The 18,159-nt window shown below is 46.4% G+C and overlaps 1 protein-coding gene across 2 annotated transcripts in view; it reads left to right on the top strand.

Annotated features, from left to right (window-relative positions):
* Positions 1 to 4,681: 4,681 nt before the first annotated feature.
* ICE2 (interactor of little elongation complex ELL subunit 2) overlaps positions 4,682 to 18,159 on the top strand; it is a 117,744-nt gene continuing 104,266 nt past the window's right edge. Inside the window, exon 1 of one of the 2 annotated variants that reach the window (XM_073652802.1) lies at positions 4,682 to 4,812. In XM_073652802.1, the coding sequence (XP_073508903.1) occupies positions 4,787 to 4,812 (26 nt within the window). In that variant the 5' untranslated portion in view covers positions 4,682 to 4,786. The remainder of the gene's footprint in view (positions 4,813 to 18,159) is intronic. The other variant, XM_073652803.1, reaches the window with a different exon arrangement.

The raw sequence follows: 18,159 nt of genomic DNA, 5'->3' as shown, positions 1-18,159 counted from the left end.
TATTAACCAATGGAGGCCTGGATCCGGAGTCACCCCCAAAATTAAAGTGGAAAAACACACTACAGGCTGATCCAACTTTGATGTAATGTCCTTAAAACAAGTCAAAATGAGGGTCAGTATTGTGTGTGGCCTCCACGTGCCTGTATGACCTCCCTACAATGGCTGGGCATGCTCCTGATGAGGTTGCGGATGGTCTCCTGTGGGATCTCCTCCCAGACCTGGACTAAAGCATCCGCCAACTCCTGGACAGTCTGTGGTGCAACGTGACGTTGGTGGATGGAGCGAGACATGATGTCCCAGATGTGCTCAATCGGATTCAGGTCAGGTCAAAGAAATGCCACCCCACACCATTACTGACCCATTGCCAAACCGGTCATGCTGAGGATGTGGCAGGCAGAAAATCTCTCTCCACGGCGTCTCCAGACTCTGTCACGTCTGTCACGTGACAATACTGAGCCTCATTTTGACTTGTTTTAAGGACATTACATCAAAGTTGGATCAGCCTGTAGTGTGTTTTTTCCACTTTAATTTTGGGGGTGACTCCAAATCCAGGCCTCCATTGGTTAATAAATTTGATTTCCATTGATAATTTTTGTGTGATTTTGTTGTCAGCACATTCAACTTTGTACAGAACAAAGTATTCAATGAGAATATTTCATTCATTCAGATCTAGGATGTGTTATTTGAGTGTTCCCTTTATTTTTTTGAGCAGTGTATATTTTTATAAAGTTTTTGAAGAAAACATTATGCTATATGCTCAGTTAGTTCTAAAGAAAACAAACTTTGTATTACTTACTAACCCAAAGCCAAATGCCAGCTCTCCATCACAGCTCCAATCTCAGTGTTTTGATTTCAGAGGTGATGTCATGTCGTTATCGCTGCAGCCAATCATTGAGTTTAGAGGCTCATGCTGTGTACATGGGCAGATCTGCTGAGCTCAGTGATTAGCTGAAGCATTGTTGACATGACTTCACCACTGCAGCCAAACAACAGAGACCGGGGCAGGATTTATTTTTGTATTCCATTTCTTCCATAAAACTGATTGTTGTCCATAATTTATGTATAAATATTGTCCAAATTAAAAATCAAGTTGGCAACCCTGCCCAAAATTATTTTGTTTAAAAAGATTGGCATAGGTGTTATGACCTATCTACAGGTCATCAATAGCAGATCAGTGGGCGTCCAACACCCGGAGCCCCAACTGATCAGATGTTTTTGTTCTGGCAGCCATAGGTAAACAATTTGAATGGAGGTGCACTGCTGGGTACTGCAGCACAGCTTTTATGTAGTAACCAGCTGCGGTACCCAGCAGCACAGCTTCTATGCAGTAACCAGCTACATTACCCAGCAGCACAGCTTCTATGCAGTAACCAGCTGCAGTACCCGGCAGCACAGCTTCTATCCAGTAACCAGCAGCACAGCTTCTATGCAGTAACCAGCTGCAGTACCCAGCAGCACAGCTTCTATACAGTAACCATCTGCAGTACCCGGCAGCACAGCTCCTATGCAGTCACCATCTGCAGTACCCGGCAGCACAGCTTCTATACCATAACCATCTGCAGTACCCGGCAGCACAGCTTCTATGCAGTCACCATCTGCAGTACCTGGCAGCACAGCTTCTATGCAGTCACCATCTGCAGTACCTGGCAGCACAGCTTCTATGCAGTAACCATCTGCAGTACCCGGCAGCACAGCTTCTATGCAGTCAACATCTGCAGTACCTGGCAGCACAGCTTCTATGCAGTCACCATCTGCAGTACCCGGCAGCACTGCTTCTATGCAGTAACCATCTGCAGTACCTGGCAGCACAGCTTTTATGCAGTGACCATCTGCAGTACCCGGCAGCACAGCTTCTATGCAGACACCATCTGCAGTACCCGGCAGCATAGCTTCTATGCTGTAACATTCTGCAGTACCCAGCAGCACAGCTTCTATGCAGTAACCAGCTTCAGTACCCAGCAGTACAGCTTCTATGCAGTAACCAGCTGTGGTACCCGGCAGCACAGCTTCTATAAACTGCAACACAGCTTCTATGCAGTAACCATCTGCAGTACCCGGCAGCACAGCTTCTATGCAGTCACCATCTGCAGTACCCGGCAGCACAGCTTCCATGAAGTCACCATCTGCAGTACCCGGCATCACAGCTTCTATGCAGTAACCAGCTGCAGTACCCTGCAGCACAGCTTCTATGCAGTAACCAGCTGCAGTACCCTGCAGCACAGCTTCTATGCAGTAACCAGCTGCAGTACCTGGCAGCACAGCTTCTATCCAGTAACCAGCAGCACAGCTTCTATGCAGTAACCAGCTGCAGTACCCAGCAACACAGCTTCTATGCCATAACCATCTGCAGTACTTGGCAGCACAGCTTCTATGCAGTCACCATCTGCAGTACCTGGCATCACAGCTTCTATGCAGTAACCATCTGCAGTACCCGGCAGCACAGCTTCTATGCAGTCACCATCTGCAGTACCCGGCAGCACAGCTTCTATACCATAACCATCTGCAGTACCTGGCAGCACAGCTTCTATGCAGTCACCATCTGCAGTACCTGGCAGCACAGCTTCTATGCAGTAACCATCTGCAGTACCCGGCAGCACAGCTTCTATGCAGTCACCATCTGCAGTACCTGGCAGCACAGCTTCTATGCAGTCACCATCTGCAGTACCCGGCAGCACAGCTTCTATGCAGTAACCATCTGCAGTACCTGGCAGCACAGCTTCTATGCAGACACCATCTGCAGTACCCGGCAGCATAGCTTCTATGCTGTAACCAGCTGCAGTACCCAGCAGCACAGTTTCTATGCAGTAACCAGCTGCAGTACCCGGCAGCACAGCTTCTATGCAGTAACCAGCTGCAGTACCCTGTAGCACAGCTTCTATAAACTGCAACACAGCTTCTATGTAGTCACCATCTGCAGTACCCGGCAGCACAGCTTCCATGCAGTCACCATCTGCAGTACCCGGCATCACAGCTTCTATGCAGTAACCATCTGCAGTACCCGGCAGCACAGCTTCTATGCAGTAACCAGCTGCAGTACCCTGCAGCACAGCTTCTATGCAGTCACCATCTGCAGTACCCGGCAGCACAGCTTTTATGCAGTCACCATCTGCAGTACCCGGCAGCACAGCTTCTATGCAGTAACCATCTGCAGTACCCAGCAGCACAGCTTCTATACAGTCACCATCTGCAGTATCCGGCAGCACAGCTTCTATGCAGTCACCATCTGCAGTACCCCGCTGCACAGCTTCTATGCAGTCACCATCTGCAGTACCCCGCAGCACAGCTTCTATACAGTCACCATCTGCAGTACCCCGCAGCACAGCTTCTATGCAGTCACCATCTGCAGTACCCCGCAGCACAGCTTCTATGCAGTCACCATCTTCAGTACCCCGCAGCACAGCTTCTATACAGTCACCATCTGCAGTACCCCGCAGCACAGCTTCTATACAGTCACCATCTGCAGTACCCCGCAGCACAGCTTCTATGCAGTCACCATCTGCAGTACCCCGCAGCACAGCTTCTATGCAGACACCATCTGCAATACCCGGCAGCACAGCTTCTATGCAGTAACCATCTGCAGTACCCGGCAGCACAGCTTCTATGCAGTCACCATCTGTAGTACCCGGCAGCACAGCTTCTATACAGTCACCATCTGCAGTACTCGGCAGCACAGCTTCTGTGCAGTAACCAGCTGCAGTACCTGGCAGCACAGCTTCTATGCAGTCACCATCTGCAGTATCCGGCAGCAAAGCTTCTATGTAGTCACCATCTGCAGTACCCGGCAGCACAGCTTCTGTGCAGTAACCAGCTGCAGTACCCGGCAGCACAGCTTCTATGCAGTCACCATCTGCAGTACCCGGCAGCATAGCTTCTGTGCAGTAACCAGCTGCAGTACCCTGCTGGTCCAACGCTTTGAACAGAGCTGCTCAGCTGAGCTGTATTCAATGTGTGTACATCTGACTGACGCTGGACCAAGAAGCAGTTCATTGTGGTAGAGGGCAGATGTCGAATACCCATCAATCTGTTATTAATTACCTTTCTTGTAAATATCTCATCAAATACCTATGCCTGGACAACCCCTTTAAGATTTTACACAGATTTGTTTAGTAAGGGAAAATGTATTTGAGCATTGAGACTATACCTACAAAACTAAGACCAAAATAAGAGAGGGACTGGAAAGACACAAAGCGCCAAAATAGGGGCTTATCTGTGTAACAAAGTTAAAAAGATTTGCATCATGGTGCTCACCTGTTGGAGTTGTGTGCACACAGCCACTGATAACGCTTAGGCTGCTGCAGACCCATGAGAGGATGAAAGTGCAGATAATGGAGAAACAAATGGGTTAATTCTGCGCTGCCATGTAAGTAAGTTTGTATTCTTCAAGCGTTGACTTAATAGACTACTTTTGGCATTGGCATCCTTCATCCCTCCTACACGACAGCGCAGAATTAACCCATTTGTTTCTCCATTACCTACAAAATACATACTGATGTCTTCATCAGTAATTGTACACAAATAAGAATAATGATAAAAAAGAATACAGCCTCCATGTATTTCGTTTAATATCATCTAATTATTTTAATAGAAAATTTGCTGTGAGATTTTCCACAATTTGAGCAACTTCTATGTGCAGTTAGCAAGCTACCCGCTAGATGGCGATAGAGCACCAGCAGATCTGGACAGTGAGACGATAAGCATCAGAGCGGCTGCGCACTGGAGGGTGGACGGGCTGATGACGTAAATGTTGTGAGCCGCACGTGGTGCGCTAGTCGCACACATAGAAAACATGGAGGGGACTGGAGAGCTGAAGTGGTAAGTGACATGTCAGGCGGGGACGGGCAGGGCCGGGGTGCGGCATAGATGGCGGACACTATACTTGTGTTAAGGTTTCAGTGTTGTCGGTTTCCTGTAAAACTGAATGTCAGTGACACAGACAGGATCTGTATACAAGGCTGGAGATGGTGACAGTCAGCAGCTGTATACAAGGCTGGAGATGGTGACAGCAGCTGTATACAAGGCTGGAGATGGTGACAGCAGCTGTATACAAGGCTGGAGATGGTGACAGCAGCTGTATACAAGGCTGGAGATGGTGACAGTCAGCAGCTATATACAAGGCTGGAGATGGCGACAGTCAGCAGCTGTATACAAGGCTGGAGATGGTGACAGTCAGCAGCTGTATACAAGGCTGGAGATGGTGACAGCAGCTGTATACAAGGCTGGAGATGGTGACAGTCAGCAGCTGTATACAAGGCTGGAGATGGTGACAGTCAGCAGCTATATACAAGGCTGGAGATGGCGACAGTCAGCAGCTGTATACAAGGCTGGAGATGGTGACAGCAGCTGTATACAAGGCTGGAGATGGAGACAATCAGCAGCTGTATACAAGGCTGAAGATGGTGACAGCAGCTGTATACAAGGCTGGAGATGGTGACAGTCAGCAGCTGTATACAAGGCTGGAGATGGAGACAATCAGCAGCTGTATACAAGGCTGAAGATGGTGACAGCAGCTGTATACAAGGCTGGAGATGGTGACAGTCAGCAGCTATATACAAGGCTGGAGATGGTGACAATCAGCAGCTATATACAAGGCTGGAGATGGTGACAATCAGCAGCTATATACAAGGCTGGAGATGGTGACAGTCAGCAGCTGTATACAAGGCTGGAGATGGTGACAATCAGCAGCTGTATACAAGGCTGGAGATGGTGACAGTCAGCAGCTGTATACAAGGCTGCAGATGGTGACAGTCAGCAGCTGTATACAAGGCTGGAGATGGTGACAATCAGCAGCTGTATACAAGGCTGGAGATGGTGACAGTCAGCAGCTATATACAAGGCTGGAGATGGTGACAGTCAGCAGCTGTATACAAGGCTGGAGATGGTGACAGTCAGCAGCTGTATACAAGGCTGGAGATGGTGACAGTCAGCAGCTGTATACAAGGCTGGAGATGGTGACAGTCAGCAGCTGTATACAAGGCTGGCGATGGTGACAGTCAGCAGCTGTATACAAGGCTGGCGATGGTGACAGTCAGCAGCTGTATACAAGGCTGGAGATGGTGACAGTCAGCAGCTGTATACAAGGCTGGCGATGGTGACAGTCAGCAGCTGTATACAAGGCTGGAGATGGTGACAGTCAGCAGCTGTATACAAGGCTGGAGATGGTGACAGTCAGCAGCTGTATACAAGGCTGGAGATGGTGACAATCAGCAGCTATATACAAGGCTGGAGATGGTGACAGTCAGCAACTGTATACAAGGCTGGAGATGGTGACAGTCAGCAACTGTATACAAGGCTGGAGATGGTGACAGTCAGCAGCTGTATACAAGGCTGGAGATGGTGACAGTCAGCAGCTGTATACAAGGCTGGAGATGGTGACAGTCAGTGGCTGTATACAAGGCTGTGGACAGAGTCAGTCAGCGGCTGTATACAAGGCTGTGAACGGAGACAGTGGCTGTGGACGGACGGAGTTGGTCAGCGGCTGTATACAAGGCTTTGGACGGAGACAGTCAGCAGCTACAGTTGTGCTCAAAAGTTTACATACCCCGGCAGAATTTTTCCTTTCTTGGCCTTGTTTCTGAGAATATGAATGATGACAAAAAATTTTTTTCTCCACTCATGGTTATTGGTTGGGTGAAGACATTTATTGTTAAACTACTGTGTTTTTTTTGCTTTTTAAATCTTAATGACAACCAAAAACATCCATATGACCCTGATCAAAAGTTCACATACCCTGGTGATTTTGGCCTGCTAACATGCACAGAATTTGACACAAATGGGTTTGAATGGCTACTAAAGGTAACATCCTCACCTGTGACCTGTTTGCTTGTATTCAGAGCGTGTGTGTATAAAAGCTGAGTGAGTTTCTGGGATCCAGACAGACTCTTGCATCTTTCATCCAGCCACTGACTTTTCTGGATTGTAAATCATGGGGAAAGTAAAAGAATTGTCAATGGACCTACGGGGACAGGCAGTAGTACTGTGTAACAGGAAAGGGATTCAAAAAAATTTCCAAGGAATTGATAATGTCAGTCAGCAGCATTCAAACTGTGATTAACAAATGGAAAATCAGGGGCTCTGTTAAAACCAAACCACGGTCAGGTAGACCAACAAAAATTTCGGCAACAGCTGGCAGGAAATTGTTCGGGATGCAAAGAAAAACCCACAAAGAACATCAGCTGAAATTCAGGACTCTCTGACAACTAGCGGTGTGGCTGTTTCAAGATGCACAATAAGGAGGCACTTGAAGAAAAATGGGCTGCATGGTCGAGTCGCCAGAAGAAAAGCCATTACTGTGCAAATGGCACAAAGTATCTCACTTACAATACACCAAACAGCACAGAGACGAGCCTCAAAACTTCTGGAACAAGGTAATTTGGAGTGATGAGACCAAAAGTGAACTTTTTGGCGACAACCATAAATGTTACATTTGGAGTGAGGTCAACAAGGCCTATGATGAAAGGAACACCATTCCTACAGTAAAGCACGGAGGTGGATCGCTGATATTTTGGGGATGTGTGAGCTATAAAGGCCCAGGAAACTTGGTAAAAGTTGAAGGAAAGGTGAATGCAGCACATTATCAGCAAATACTGGAGGCAAATTTGCACTCATCATCCCGGAAGCTGCGCATAGGACGTACTTGAACATTCCAACATGACAACGATCCAAAACACAAGGCCAAGTCGACCTGTCATTGGCTACAGCAGAACAAAGTGAAGGTTCTGGAGTGGCCATCTCAGTCTCCTGACCTCAGTATCATTGAGCCACTCTGGGGAGATCTCAAGCGCGCAGTTCATGCTAGACAGCCCAGGAATTTACAGGAACTGGAGGCTTTTTGCCAAGAAGAATGGGCAGCTTTACCATCTGAGAAAATAAAGAACCTCATCCACAACTACCACAAAAGACTTCAAGCTGTCATTGATGTTAGAGGGGGCAATACACGGTATTAAGAACTGGGGTATGTGAACTTTTGATCAAGGTCATTTGGATGTTTTTGGTTGTCATTAAGATTTAAAAAGAGAAAACACAGTAGTTTGACAATAAATGGCTTCAGCCAACCAATAACCATGAGTGGAGAAAAAGGTTTTTTGTTATCATTCATATTCTTTGAAACAAGGCCAAGAATGGAAAAATTCTGTCAGGGTATGTAAACTTTTGAGCACAACTATATATACAAGGCTGTGGATGGAGACAGTCAGCAGCTACATACAAGGCTGTGGATGGAGACAGTCAGCAGCTACAGTGGGTACGGAAAGTATTCAGACCCCTTTAAATTTTTCACTCTTTGTTTCATTGCAGCCATTAGGTAAATTCTAAAAAGTTCATTTTTTTTCTCATTAATGTACACTCTGCACCCCATCTTGAGTGAAAAAAACCAGAAATGCAGAAATTTTTGCAAATTTATTAAAAAAGAAAAACTGAAATATCACAAGGTCATAAGTATTCAGACCCTTTGCTCAGACACTCATATTTAAGTCACATGCTGTCCATTTCCTTGTGATCTTCCTTGAGATGGTTCGAAAACTTCATTGGAGTCCAGTTGTGTTTAGTTAAACTGATAGGACTTGATTTGGAAAGGCACACACCTGTCTATATAAGACCTCACAGCTCACAGTGCATGTCAGACCAAATGAGAATCATGAGCTCAAAGGAACTGCCCAAGGAGCTCAGAGACAGAATTGTGACAAGGCACAGATCTGGCCAAGGTTACAAAAGAATTTCTGCATGACTCAAGGTTTCTAAGAGCACAGTGGCCTCCATAATCCTTAAATTGAGGAAGTTTGGGACCACCAGAAGTCTTCCTAGACCTGGCCGTCCAGCCAAACTGAGCAATCATGGGAGAAGAGCCTTGGTGAGAGAGGTAAAGAAGAATCCCAAGATCACTGTGGCTGAGCTCCAGAGATGCTGTAGGGAGATGGGAAAAAGTTCCACAAAGTCAACTATCACTGCAGCACTCCACCAATCAGGCCTTTATGGTAGAGTGGCCCGACGGAAGCCTCTCCTCAGTGCTAGACATATGAAAGCCCGCATAGAGTTTGCTCAAAAACACATGAAGGACCTCCCAGATTATGAGAAATAAGATTCTCTGGTCTAATAAGACGAAGATACAACTTTTTCGTGATAATTCTAAGCGGTATATGTGGAGAAAACCAGGCACTGCTTATCACCTGCCCAATGCAATCCCAACAGTGAAACATGGTGGTAGCAGCATCATACTATGGGGGTGTTTTTAAGCTGCATGGACAGGACAACTGGTTGCAATTGAAGGAAACATGAAGGCGGCCAAGTACAGAGATATCCTGGATGAAAACCTCTTCCAGAGTGCTCTGGACCTTAGAATTGGCCGAAGGTTCACCTTCCAACATGACAATGACCCTAAGCACACAGCTAAAATAACAAAGGAGTGGCTTCAGAACGACTCTGTGACCATTCTTGACTGGCCCAGCCAGAGCCCTGACCTAAACCCAATTGAGCATCTCTGGAGAGACCTTAAAATGGCTGTCCACCAGGGTTCACCATCCAACCTGACGGAACTGGAGAGGATCTGCAAGGAAGAATGGCAGAGGATTCCCAAATCCAGGTGTGAAAAACTTGTTGCATCATTCCCAAGAAAATTCCTGGCTGTACTAGCTCAAAAGGGTGCTTCTACTCAATACTGAGCAAAGGGTCTGAATACTTATGACCATGTGATATTTCAGTTTTTCTTTTTTAATAAATTTGCAAAAATTTCTATATTTCTGTTGTTTTCAGTCAAAATGGGGAGCAGAGTGTACTTTAATGAGAAAAAAAATGAACTTTTTAGAATTTACCAAATGACTGCAATGAAACAAAGAATGAAAAATTTAAAGGGGTCTGAATACTTTCCGTACGCACTGTATATACAAGGCTGTGGATGGAGACAGTCAGCCGCTGTATACAAGGCTGTGGATGGAGACAGTCAGTAGCTGTATACAAGGCTGTGGTTGGAGACAGTCAGTAGCTGCATACAAGGCTGTGGATGGAGACAGTCAGCCGCTGTATACAAGGCTGTGGATGGAGACAGTCAGCCGCTGTATACAAGGCTGTGGATGGAGACAGTCAGCCGCTGTATACAAGGCTGTGGATGGAGACAGTCAGCCGCTGTATACAAGGCTGTGGATGCAGACAGTCAGCCGCTGTATACAAGGCTGTGGATGCAGACAGTCAGCCGCTGTATACAAGGCTGTGGATGGAGACAGTCAGCCGCTGTATACAAGGCTGTGGATGGAGGCAGTCAGCTGCTGTATACAAGGCTGTGGATGGAGACAGCGGCTGTATACAAGTGCTTCTCACTAAATTAGAATATCATCAAAAAGTTAATTTATTTCAGTTCTTCAATACAAAAAGTGAAACTCGTATATTATATAGAGTCATTACAAACAGAGTGATCTATTTCAAGTGTTTATTTCTGTTAATGTTGATTATGGCTTACAGCAAATGAAAACACAAAAGTCATTATCTCAGTAAATTAGAATAATTAACCAAAAACACCTGCAAACGCTTCCTAAGCGTTTAAAAAGGTCCCTTAGTCTGTTTCAGTAGGCTCCACAATCATAGGGAAGACTTCTGACTTGACATATGTCCAGAAGGCAGTCATTGACGCACTCCACAAGGAGGGTATTCCACAAAAGGCCATTGCTAAAGAATCTGGCTGTTCACAGAGTGCTGTATCCAGGCATATGAATGGAAAAGTTGAGTGTAAGGAAAAAGTGTAGTAGAAAAAGGTGCACAAGCAACCGGGATAACCGCAGCCTTGAAAGGATTGTTAAGAAAAGGCGATTCAAATATTTGGGGGAGATTCACAAGGAGTGGACTGCAGCTGGAGTCATTGCTTCAAGAGCCACCACACACAGACATATCCAGGACATGGGCTACAAGTGTCGCATTCCTTGTGTCAAGCCACTCATGACTAATAGACAACGCCAGAAGCGTCTTACCTGGGCCAAGGAGAAAAAGACCTGGACTTTTGCTCAGTGGTCCAAGGTGGTGTTTTCAGATGAAAGTAAATTTTGCATTTCATTTGGAATCAAGGTCCCAGAGTCTGGAGGAAGAGTGGAGAGGCCACAATCCAAGCTGCTTGAGGTCTAGTGTGAAGTTTCCACAATCAGTGATGGTTTGGGGAGCCATGTCATCTGCTGGTGTAGGTCCACTGTATTTTATCAAGACTAAAGTCAGCGCAGCCGTCTACCAGGAAATTTTAGAGCACTTCATGCTTCCCTCTGCCAACAAGCTTTTTGGAGATGGAGATTTCATTCTCCAGCAGGACTTGGCACCTGTCCACACTGCCAAAAGTACCAATACCTGGTTTTAAAACAACAGTATCACTGTGCTTGATTGGCCAGCAAACTTGTCTGACCTTAACCCCATAGAGAATCTATGGGGTATTGTCAAGAGGAAGATGAGAGACACCAGACACAACAATGCAGACGAGCTGAAGGCTGCTATCAAAGCAACCTGGGCTTCCATAACACCTCAGCAGTGCCACAGGCTGATCGCCTCCATGCCACGCCGCATTGATGCAGTAATTGATGCAAAAGGAGCCCGGACCAAGTATTGAGGGCATTTACTGAACATACATTTCAGTAGGCCAACATTTCAGATTTTAAAAACATTTTTCAAGCTGTTGTTATAAAGTATTCTAATTTACTGAGATAATGACTTTTGTGTTTTCATTGGCTGTAAACCATAATAATCAACATTATCAGAAATAAACTCTTGAAATGGATCACACTGTTTATAATGACTCTATATAATATATGAGTTTCACTTTTTGTATTGAAGAACTGAAATAAATTAACTTTTTGATGATATTCTAATTTAGTGAGAAACACTTGTACAAGGCTGGAGATGGAGACAGTCAGCAGCTATATACATGTGGCCGGACATGGAGACAGTTGTTACACAGTGGGTTCATTCATTTTACCTTATGATGTAGGGGAAAATGGGGAAGAACATTCTTCACCTGCCATTGTCTGGTGGCTTTTGCGGCTCTCCGTGTGCTGTAATTAGACCTGGCGATATGATTCTCCCCATCAGGATGATTCCAGAGATACCACTTTTTTCTCATTTTCTGCTGTTGCGGCTGTGTTTTTTGCTCCCAAGCTCACGTTTTTATTAACAATTTGAGTACATGCAATGTTTTGATCACTTTTTATTGTATTTTTATTTTTTCTCTTTGGAAAAACAAGTATCAAAAAATGGCAATTATGTTAACTTATTTTTTTTGTATTTACGCTTTCGTAGTACGGGATAATTTATGCAGTACTTCAATATTGCATTGTTTTGTGAAATTTCCAGTCTCCTATGACAGGAACAATACAATGGGAAAAGAGGAGAGTATCGTCCAGATAGCATTTTGGCAGAGTGGAGATTGTCATGATGTCTGTCAATCACTGGCAGCACTACTGATAAGAGCCGGGCCGTTTCACGGAATAATACTGACTTTTAGGATTGCTACTTCCAATAGGTGACAGCAGCAGGGCCGTGGAGTCGGAGCCCATTTTGTTGGAGTAGGTATAAAATGGACCGACTACGAGTCCTATAATATATATTAAATTGGGTACAGTAGTTCAATGCAGTTTGTGGGGAATATTTTTTCATAAGAATTTGGGTAAGTTCTGAAATGTCTTATAAATGTCTGTCCTATTCCTGATCTAAGGGTCTAGACTTTTCGCTGAGAAAAATGTGATCTACCGTAAATATATCATTTAAACATGAGCCATGTATGAGGGAGTCAGAGTCATGGAGTCGGAGTCGAAGGTTTGGTTTACCAACTCCACAGCCCTGGACAGCAGAGTTCATCCTCTTCCTCTCTGACGAGGCAATTTGCATCCAGAATAATATAGCTGGCTACGATTGATGCATCTCCTGTGTGGGCAGGAAGAATTGCCTAACAGGTTCCCTATAGGGCGCAATCTGACGGCCGCATGAATAGGACAGACATCGGAACGCAGTGAACAGTCTGTTCCAACCCGAGTGTATGTAACATCCCTGGCGGCGTGCTTGCATGGTGCACCACCTCCCACCATGCAAGACCGCAATCTTACCTGTCAGTCCATGCTGCACTCTTTGCTCCAGTACCTGCTCTGTCCATGTCTCTTTTAGGGCGTCGGCGCGGCTTTCTGCTTGTTTCTTATAGCTACTGTGTGCACAGTCCTAATGCGTCCCCAGCCTATTGCTGTGAGTCACTGGATACTTAAATCCCCTCCACCCAGTAGGAGGTGCCTGAGCAACACTTTCACTGTTTGTCTTTCGCAACTGAGTTGCCAGGTCCTGTCCTGTATCTAGTCTGTTCTGCCACCCTAGGGGCTGAGTACCCAGGGCCGCTACCTGTATCTCTGACTCCTAGTCTGTTTCCGCCACCCTGGGGGCTGAGTTCCCAGGCTCGTTCCTGTATCTTGCTCCCGGTTCAGTTCCTGTCTGAACAGTGTCCTAGCCCGTTACTTGTTTCTCTCTGTCGTACCTTCCCTTTTTCTGCAGTGTCTGAACCTGCACCTAACTCCAACTCGTTGTCTCTGTACTTCTGTTTGTGAGTTTTGTGTCCACTCGCTACTTCATTGTAAGTACCTTGTGTGTATCTGGTTCTGTTTGTCCCCTTTCCCTGCCTCCGTATCTTACCTCCTGTGTTCTAACCATCTTCCTTTATTTTCCAGTCTGTTCCATGTGAACAGAGCCCTGTCCTGTCTGCCTTCACCTTCTGCTCTGTTCTGCTCTGCTTGTTCACCGATCCCGCGGTTCCGCTCCTCTCTGCTTGTTCACCGCACCTGCGGTTTTGCTCCTCTCTGCTTGTTCACCGCACCTGCGGTTTTGCTCTGCTAGTCCACCGCACCTGCGGCTCTGTTCCTGTATCCCAGTCTGTACTGGTCCCTATCCAGCCTGCGTTCATACCTGCCAGTATCTGCCTGTCTGCATTCCAGCCGTGTCTGTCAGTACCCACCTGTCTGCATACCAGCCGTGCCTGCCAGTACCCACCTGCTTCATACCAGCCGTGCCTGCTAAGTACCCACCTGCTGTCATACCAGCCGTGCCTGCCAGTACCCACCTGTTTGCATACCAGCTAACCTGCCTGTTCCTGCATTCCCCGGTGTGGGTCAACAGCTGTGACCGGGGTATGACCTCGAGTAGCACCTGGTCCCTCTGCTTGGTTCCTCCCTGGTTCACGGAGTCGACTGAGCCGCCGTGCGACCTTGGTCGGATCAGGTTGATACTGTGTTACGCCCCTCCAGGCACTCCTCGGTTCATGGTGCAGTGGGATCACTAATCACGCTCACGCCAGTCAGTCCGGGTGCGAGCGTAACAGTGTGACAGTGACCGCTTCATATATTTCTATGTACAGTGGGGAAAAAAGTATTTAGTCAGCCACCAATTGTGCAAGTTCTCCCACTTAAAAAGATGAGAGAGGCCTGTAATTGACATCATAGGTAGACCTCAACTATGAGAGAAAAAATGAGAAAACAAATCCTGCGTTAGGCCGGTACGCAGGAGAAGGGCTTTCTCGCGGTGTCCGGCCAGGCCCTTTCCTGCTGGTCAGTAATTGTCAGCATTTAGGTTCAGTTCTAGGGATTCTATGTGTGGTTTCTGCTCACGTGCCGCTAAGCCACGTCCCTTGTGGCCATGTGCCGCTAAGCCACGTCCCTTGTGGCCATGTGCCGCTAAGCCACGTCCCTTGTGGTCATGTGCCGCTAAGCCACGCCCCCTTGCGGTCATGTGCCGTTAAGCCATGCCCCCTGCTGTCTGGTACGGCATGGTTGGTTGTCCTGGGGGGCTGGGGCTGTCTCTAGTGTATTTAAGGGCTCCGCCCCGGTGCCTGGTCTATCTCTTTCTAACCTGGGGTGAGGTCTCTGGAAGTAAATGCAGTGTGTGAGTCTCGTTGTCAAGGATTCCTGTTGAAAGCTCCCTAGTCATCCTAGCCATCAATTAGGGCTAGGGGAATGCTGTGAGCAGCACGCTCTACCGTGTCGGTTCACCGGTTGGTGTCCATGCCACGGAGGCATCCTTGCTACCGATCCAGTACTCCAGGGTCCGCCATTGTATGTGTGGTCACACTGCCGCTTTTACACCCATGTGTTGGGTGCTGCAGAGATCCTCCTCCTCTTTAGGAACTTAGGTTCCAGGCCTTTCCTGGCCTGCAGCTATCTGCAGCTCTATACGCCGCCATCTAGTGCTCTGGCGTTTCATGCTGCCAAATCCTTCCTGCTCTGCACAGCGGTGTCTTGCACTGCAGAAGTTTATTACTTTAGTTTCTGGAGTGTTGTTAACTCCCAGTATAGTACCTTGTTTAGTTACTACTAGTGTGTGCACTTAACACACTAGTTCATTTCTTTCTCTGTGTTTAGCTGAACATTCCTCTGGGACTCAGCTGCTGCAGCTCCTCTGCAGTCCGGTGGACCCCGACGTGTCCTTTAAGTTTTATTTTATTTTTATTAATGGACACGCCAGCATAACATCCTGAAAATCACATTGTCTGATTTGGAAATAATTTTTTTTCAAATTTTGGTGGAAAATAAGTATTTGGTCAATTACAAACAAGCAAGATTTCTGGCTCTCACAGACCTGTAACTTCTTCTTTAAGAGGGTCCTCTGTCCTCCATTTATTACCTGTAGTACTGGCACCTGTTTGAACTTGTTATCAGTATAAAAGACACCTGTCTGCAACTTCAAACAGTCACACTCGAAACTCCACTATGGTGAAGACCAAAGAGCTGTCGAAGGACACCAGAAACAAAATTGTAGCCCTGCACCAGGCTGAAAAGACTGAATCTGCAATAGGCAAGCAGATTGGTGTGAAGAAATCAACTGTGGGAGCAATAATTAGAAGATGGAAGACATACAAGACCACTGATAATCTCCCTTGATCTGGGGCTCCACACAAGATCTCACCCCGTGGGGTCAAAATGATCTCAAGAACGGTGAGCAAAAATCCCAGAACCACACGGGGGGACCTAGTGAATGACCTGCAGAGAGCTGGGACCAACGTTACACAGACTGCCATCAGTAACCCACTATGCCGCCAGGGACTCAGATCCTGCAGTGCCAGACATGTCCCCCTGCTTAAGCCATTACATGGCCGGGCCCTTCTGAAGTTTGCTAGAGAGCATTTGTATGATCTAGAAGAGTATGGGGAGAATGTCAGATGAAACCAAAGTAGAACTGTTTGGTAGAAACACAATTCGGCGTGTTTGGAGGAGAAAGAATGCTGAATTGCATCCAAAGAACACCATACCTACTGTGAAGCATGGGGGTGGCAACATCATGCTTTGGGGCTGTTTCTCTGCCAAGGGACCAGGACGACTGATCCATGTACATGAAAGAATGAATGGGCCATGTATCGTGAGATTTTAAGTGCAAACCTCCTTCCATCAGCAAGGGCATTGAAAATGAAGCGTGGCTGGGTCTTTAAGCATGACAATGATCCCAAGCACACCGCCAGGGCAATGAAGGAGTGGCTTCGTATGAAGCATTTCAAGGTCCTGAAGTGGCCTAGCCAGTCTCCAGATCTAAACCCTATAGAAAACCTTTGGAGGGAGTTGAAAGTCCGTGTTGCCCAGCGACAGCCCCAAAACATCACTGCTCTAGAGGAGATCTGCATGAAGGAATGGGCCAACATACCAGCAACAGTGTGTGCCAACCAGGGCTGTGGAGTCAGTAAGCCAAACCTGCGACTCCGACTCCTCAATTTCTCTTACACCGACTCCGACTCCGCAGCCCTGGTGCCAACCTTGTGAAGATTTACAGAAAATGTGTGACCTCTGTCATTGCCAACAAAGGATATATAACAAAGTATTGAGATTAACTTTTGTAATTGACTAAATACTTATTTTCCACCAAAATTTGAAAAAAATTTCTTTCCAAATCAGACAATGTGATTTTTCAGGATTTGTTTTCTCATTTTGTCTCCCATAGTTGAGGTCTACCTATGATGTCAATTACGGGCCTCTCTCATCTTTTTAAGTGGGAGAACTTGCACAATTGGTGGCTGACTAAATACTTTTTTTCCCAACTGTAGCTGTCATGCTCAGGTTGGGAGAGCGGCCAGCCAGTCCGAGCACTGTGATCTGATCTCGGTCCGATTTCTACGTCTATCTGACTGCGCCCTCAAACTGATATGATTGAGGTAGCTTTCATTGCATCAGATACTTTTGGGTGCCAACTGTATAGTGCAGCCAGCACCTGCGCTATATGGATATATAGTGATAGGAAAAAATTGCTTAAGAAATTGTGTGCTCCATTTTCTCCTAACGCGGTAATACCCATTTGTGGTTGGAATTTTTCACAAGGGGTAATAGGAGAAAGTGGACCTCAAATTTTGTCATATGGTTTCTTACAAATGTGCAATACACCATGTGTGGTTGGAAACTACTGTTTGGGCACATGGCAGGGATCGGAAAGAAAGGAGCACTACTTGTGCTTTGTAATGCAATTTTGGGTGGAATAGGTTGTGGATGCCATGTCACATTTGCCAAATCAGCCCCCACAGGCTAAATGATTTAGGATAATGCACCCCTCAGTTCATGTAGCTCAGAATTTGATAACTTTGGGCCGTGAAACCGAAAGAAAAAAAAAAACTGCACAATTTCTCCTGAATACGCCAATACCTTTATATGTAGAAACTACTGTTTGGGCGCACGGCAGTGCTCAGAGCGGAAGGAGCCTCATTTTGAAGTGCAGATTTTTCTGTAATGGTATGTGGGTGTGTTGTAACATTAGCCATGCGTCTGAGGTGTCAGAATGGCAGACCCCACCCCCAAAAGTATAAACTACATCCCTCCATAAATTTATTTAGGAGTGCAGTGAGCATGTTGACATAACAGAAGTTTCACAGAATTGGGCCTTGAAGCTAAAAAATACATATTTTTCACTAAAATATTATTTTAGCTCCAGAGTTTATTTTCTCAAGGGTTAAAAGGAGAAAGTGTACCCCACAATCTGTTACACAATTTCTCCTGAATGTGGCAATACCCCACATGTGGCCAGAAACTACTGATTGCCCATATTGCAAACCTCTGTAGACAGTTTAAAGGGACGCTGTCAGCACAGAATGACTGTTCAAGCCAAGTACAGGCGCTCGGTGCCTCACAGCGGTCAATCATTTATATACACCTTCCACCTGCTTGTTTTCCCTCTATCTCCACCCTCGTCTCCTTTGAT

Source organism: Phyllobates terribilis, unplaced genomic scaffold, assembly GCF_046119375.1.
Source record: "Phyllobates terribilis strain yellow unplaced genomic scaffold, ASM4611937v1 Scaffold_11__3_contigs__length_659146591, whole genome shotgun sequence".
Lineage (NCBI taxonomy): Eukaryota > Metazoa > Chordata > Amphibia > Anura > Dendrobatidae > Phyllobates > Phyllobates terribilis.
The sequence above is the reverse complement of the archived record's forward strand: the minus strand, read 5'-3'. Positions and strand labels throughout refer to the sequence as shown.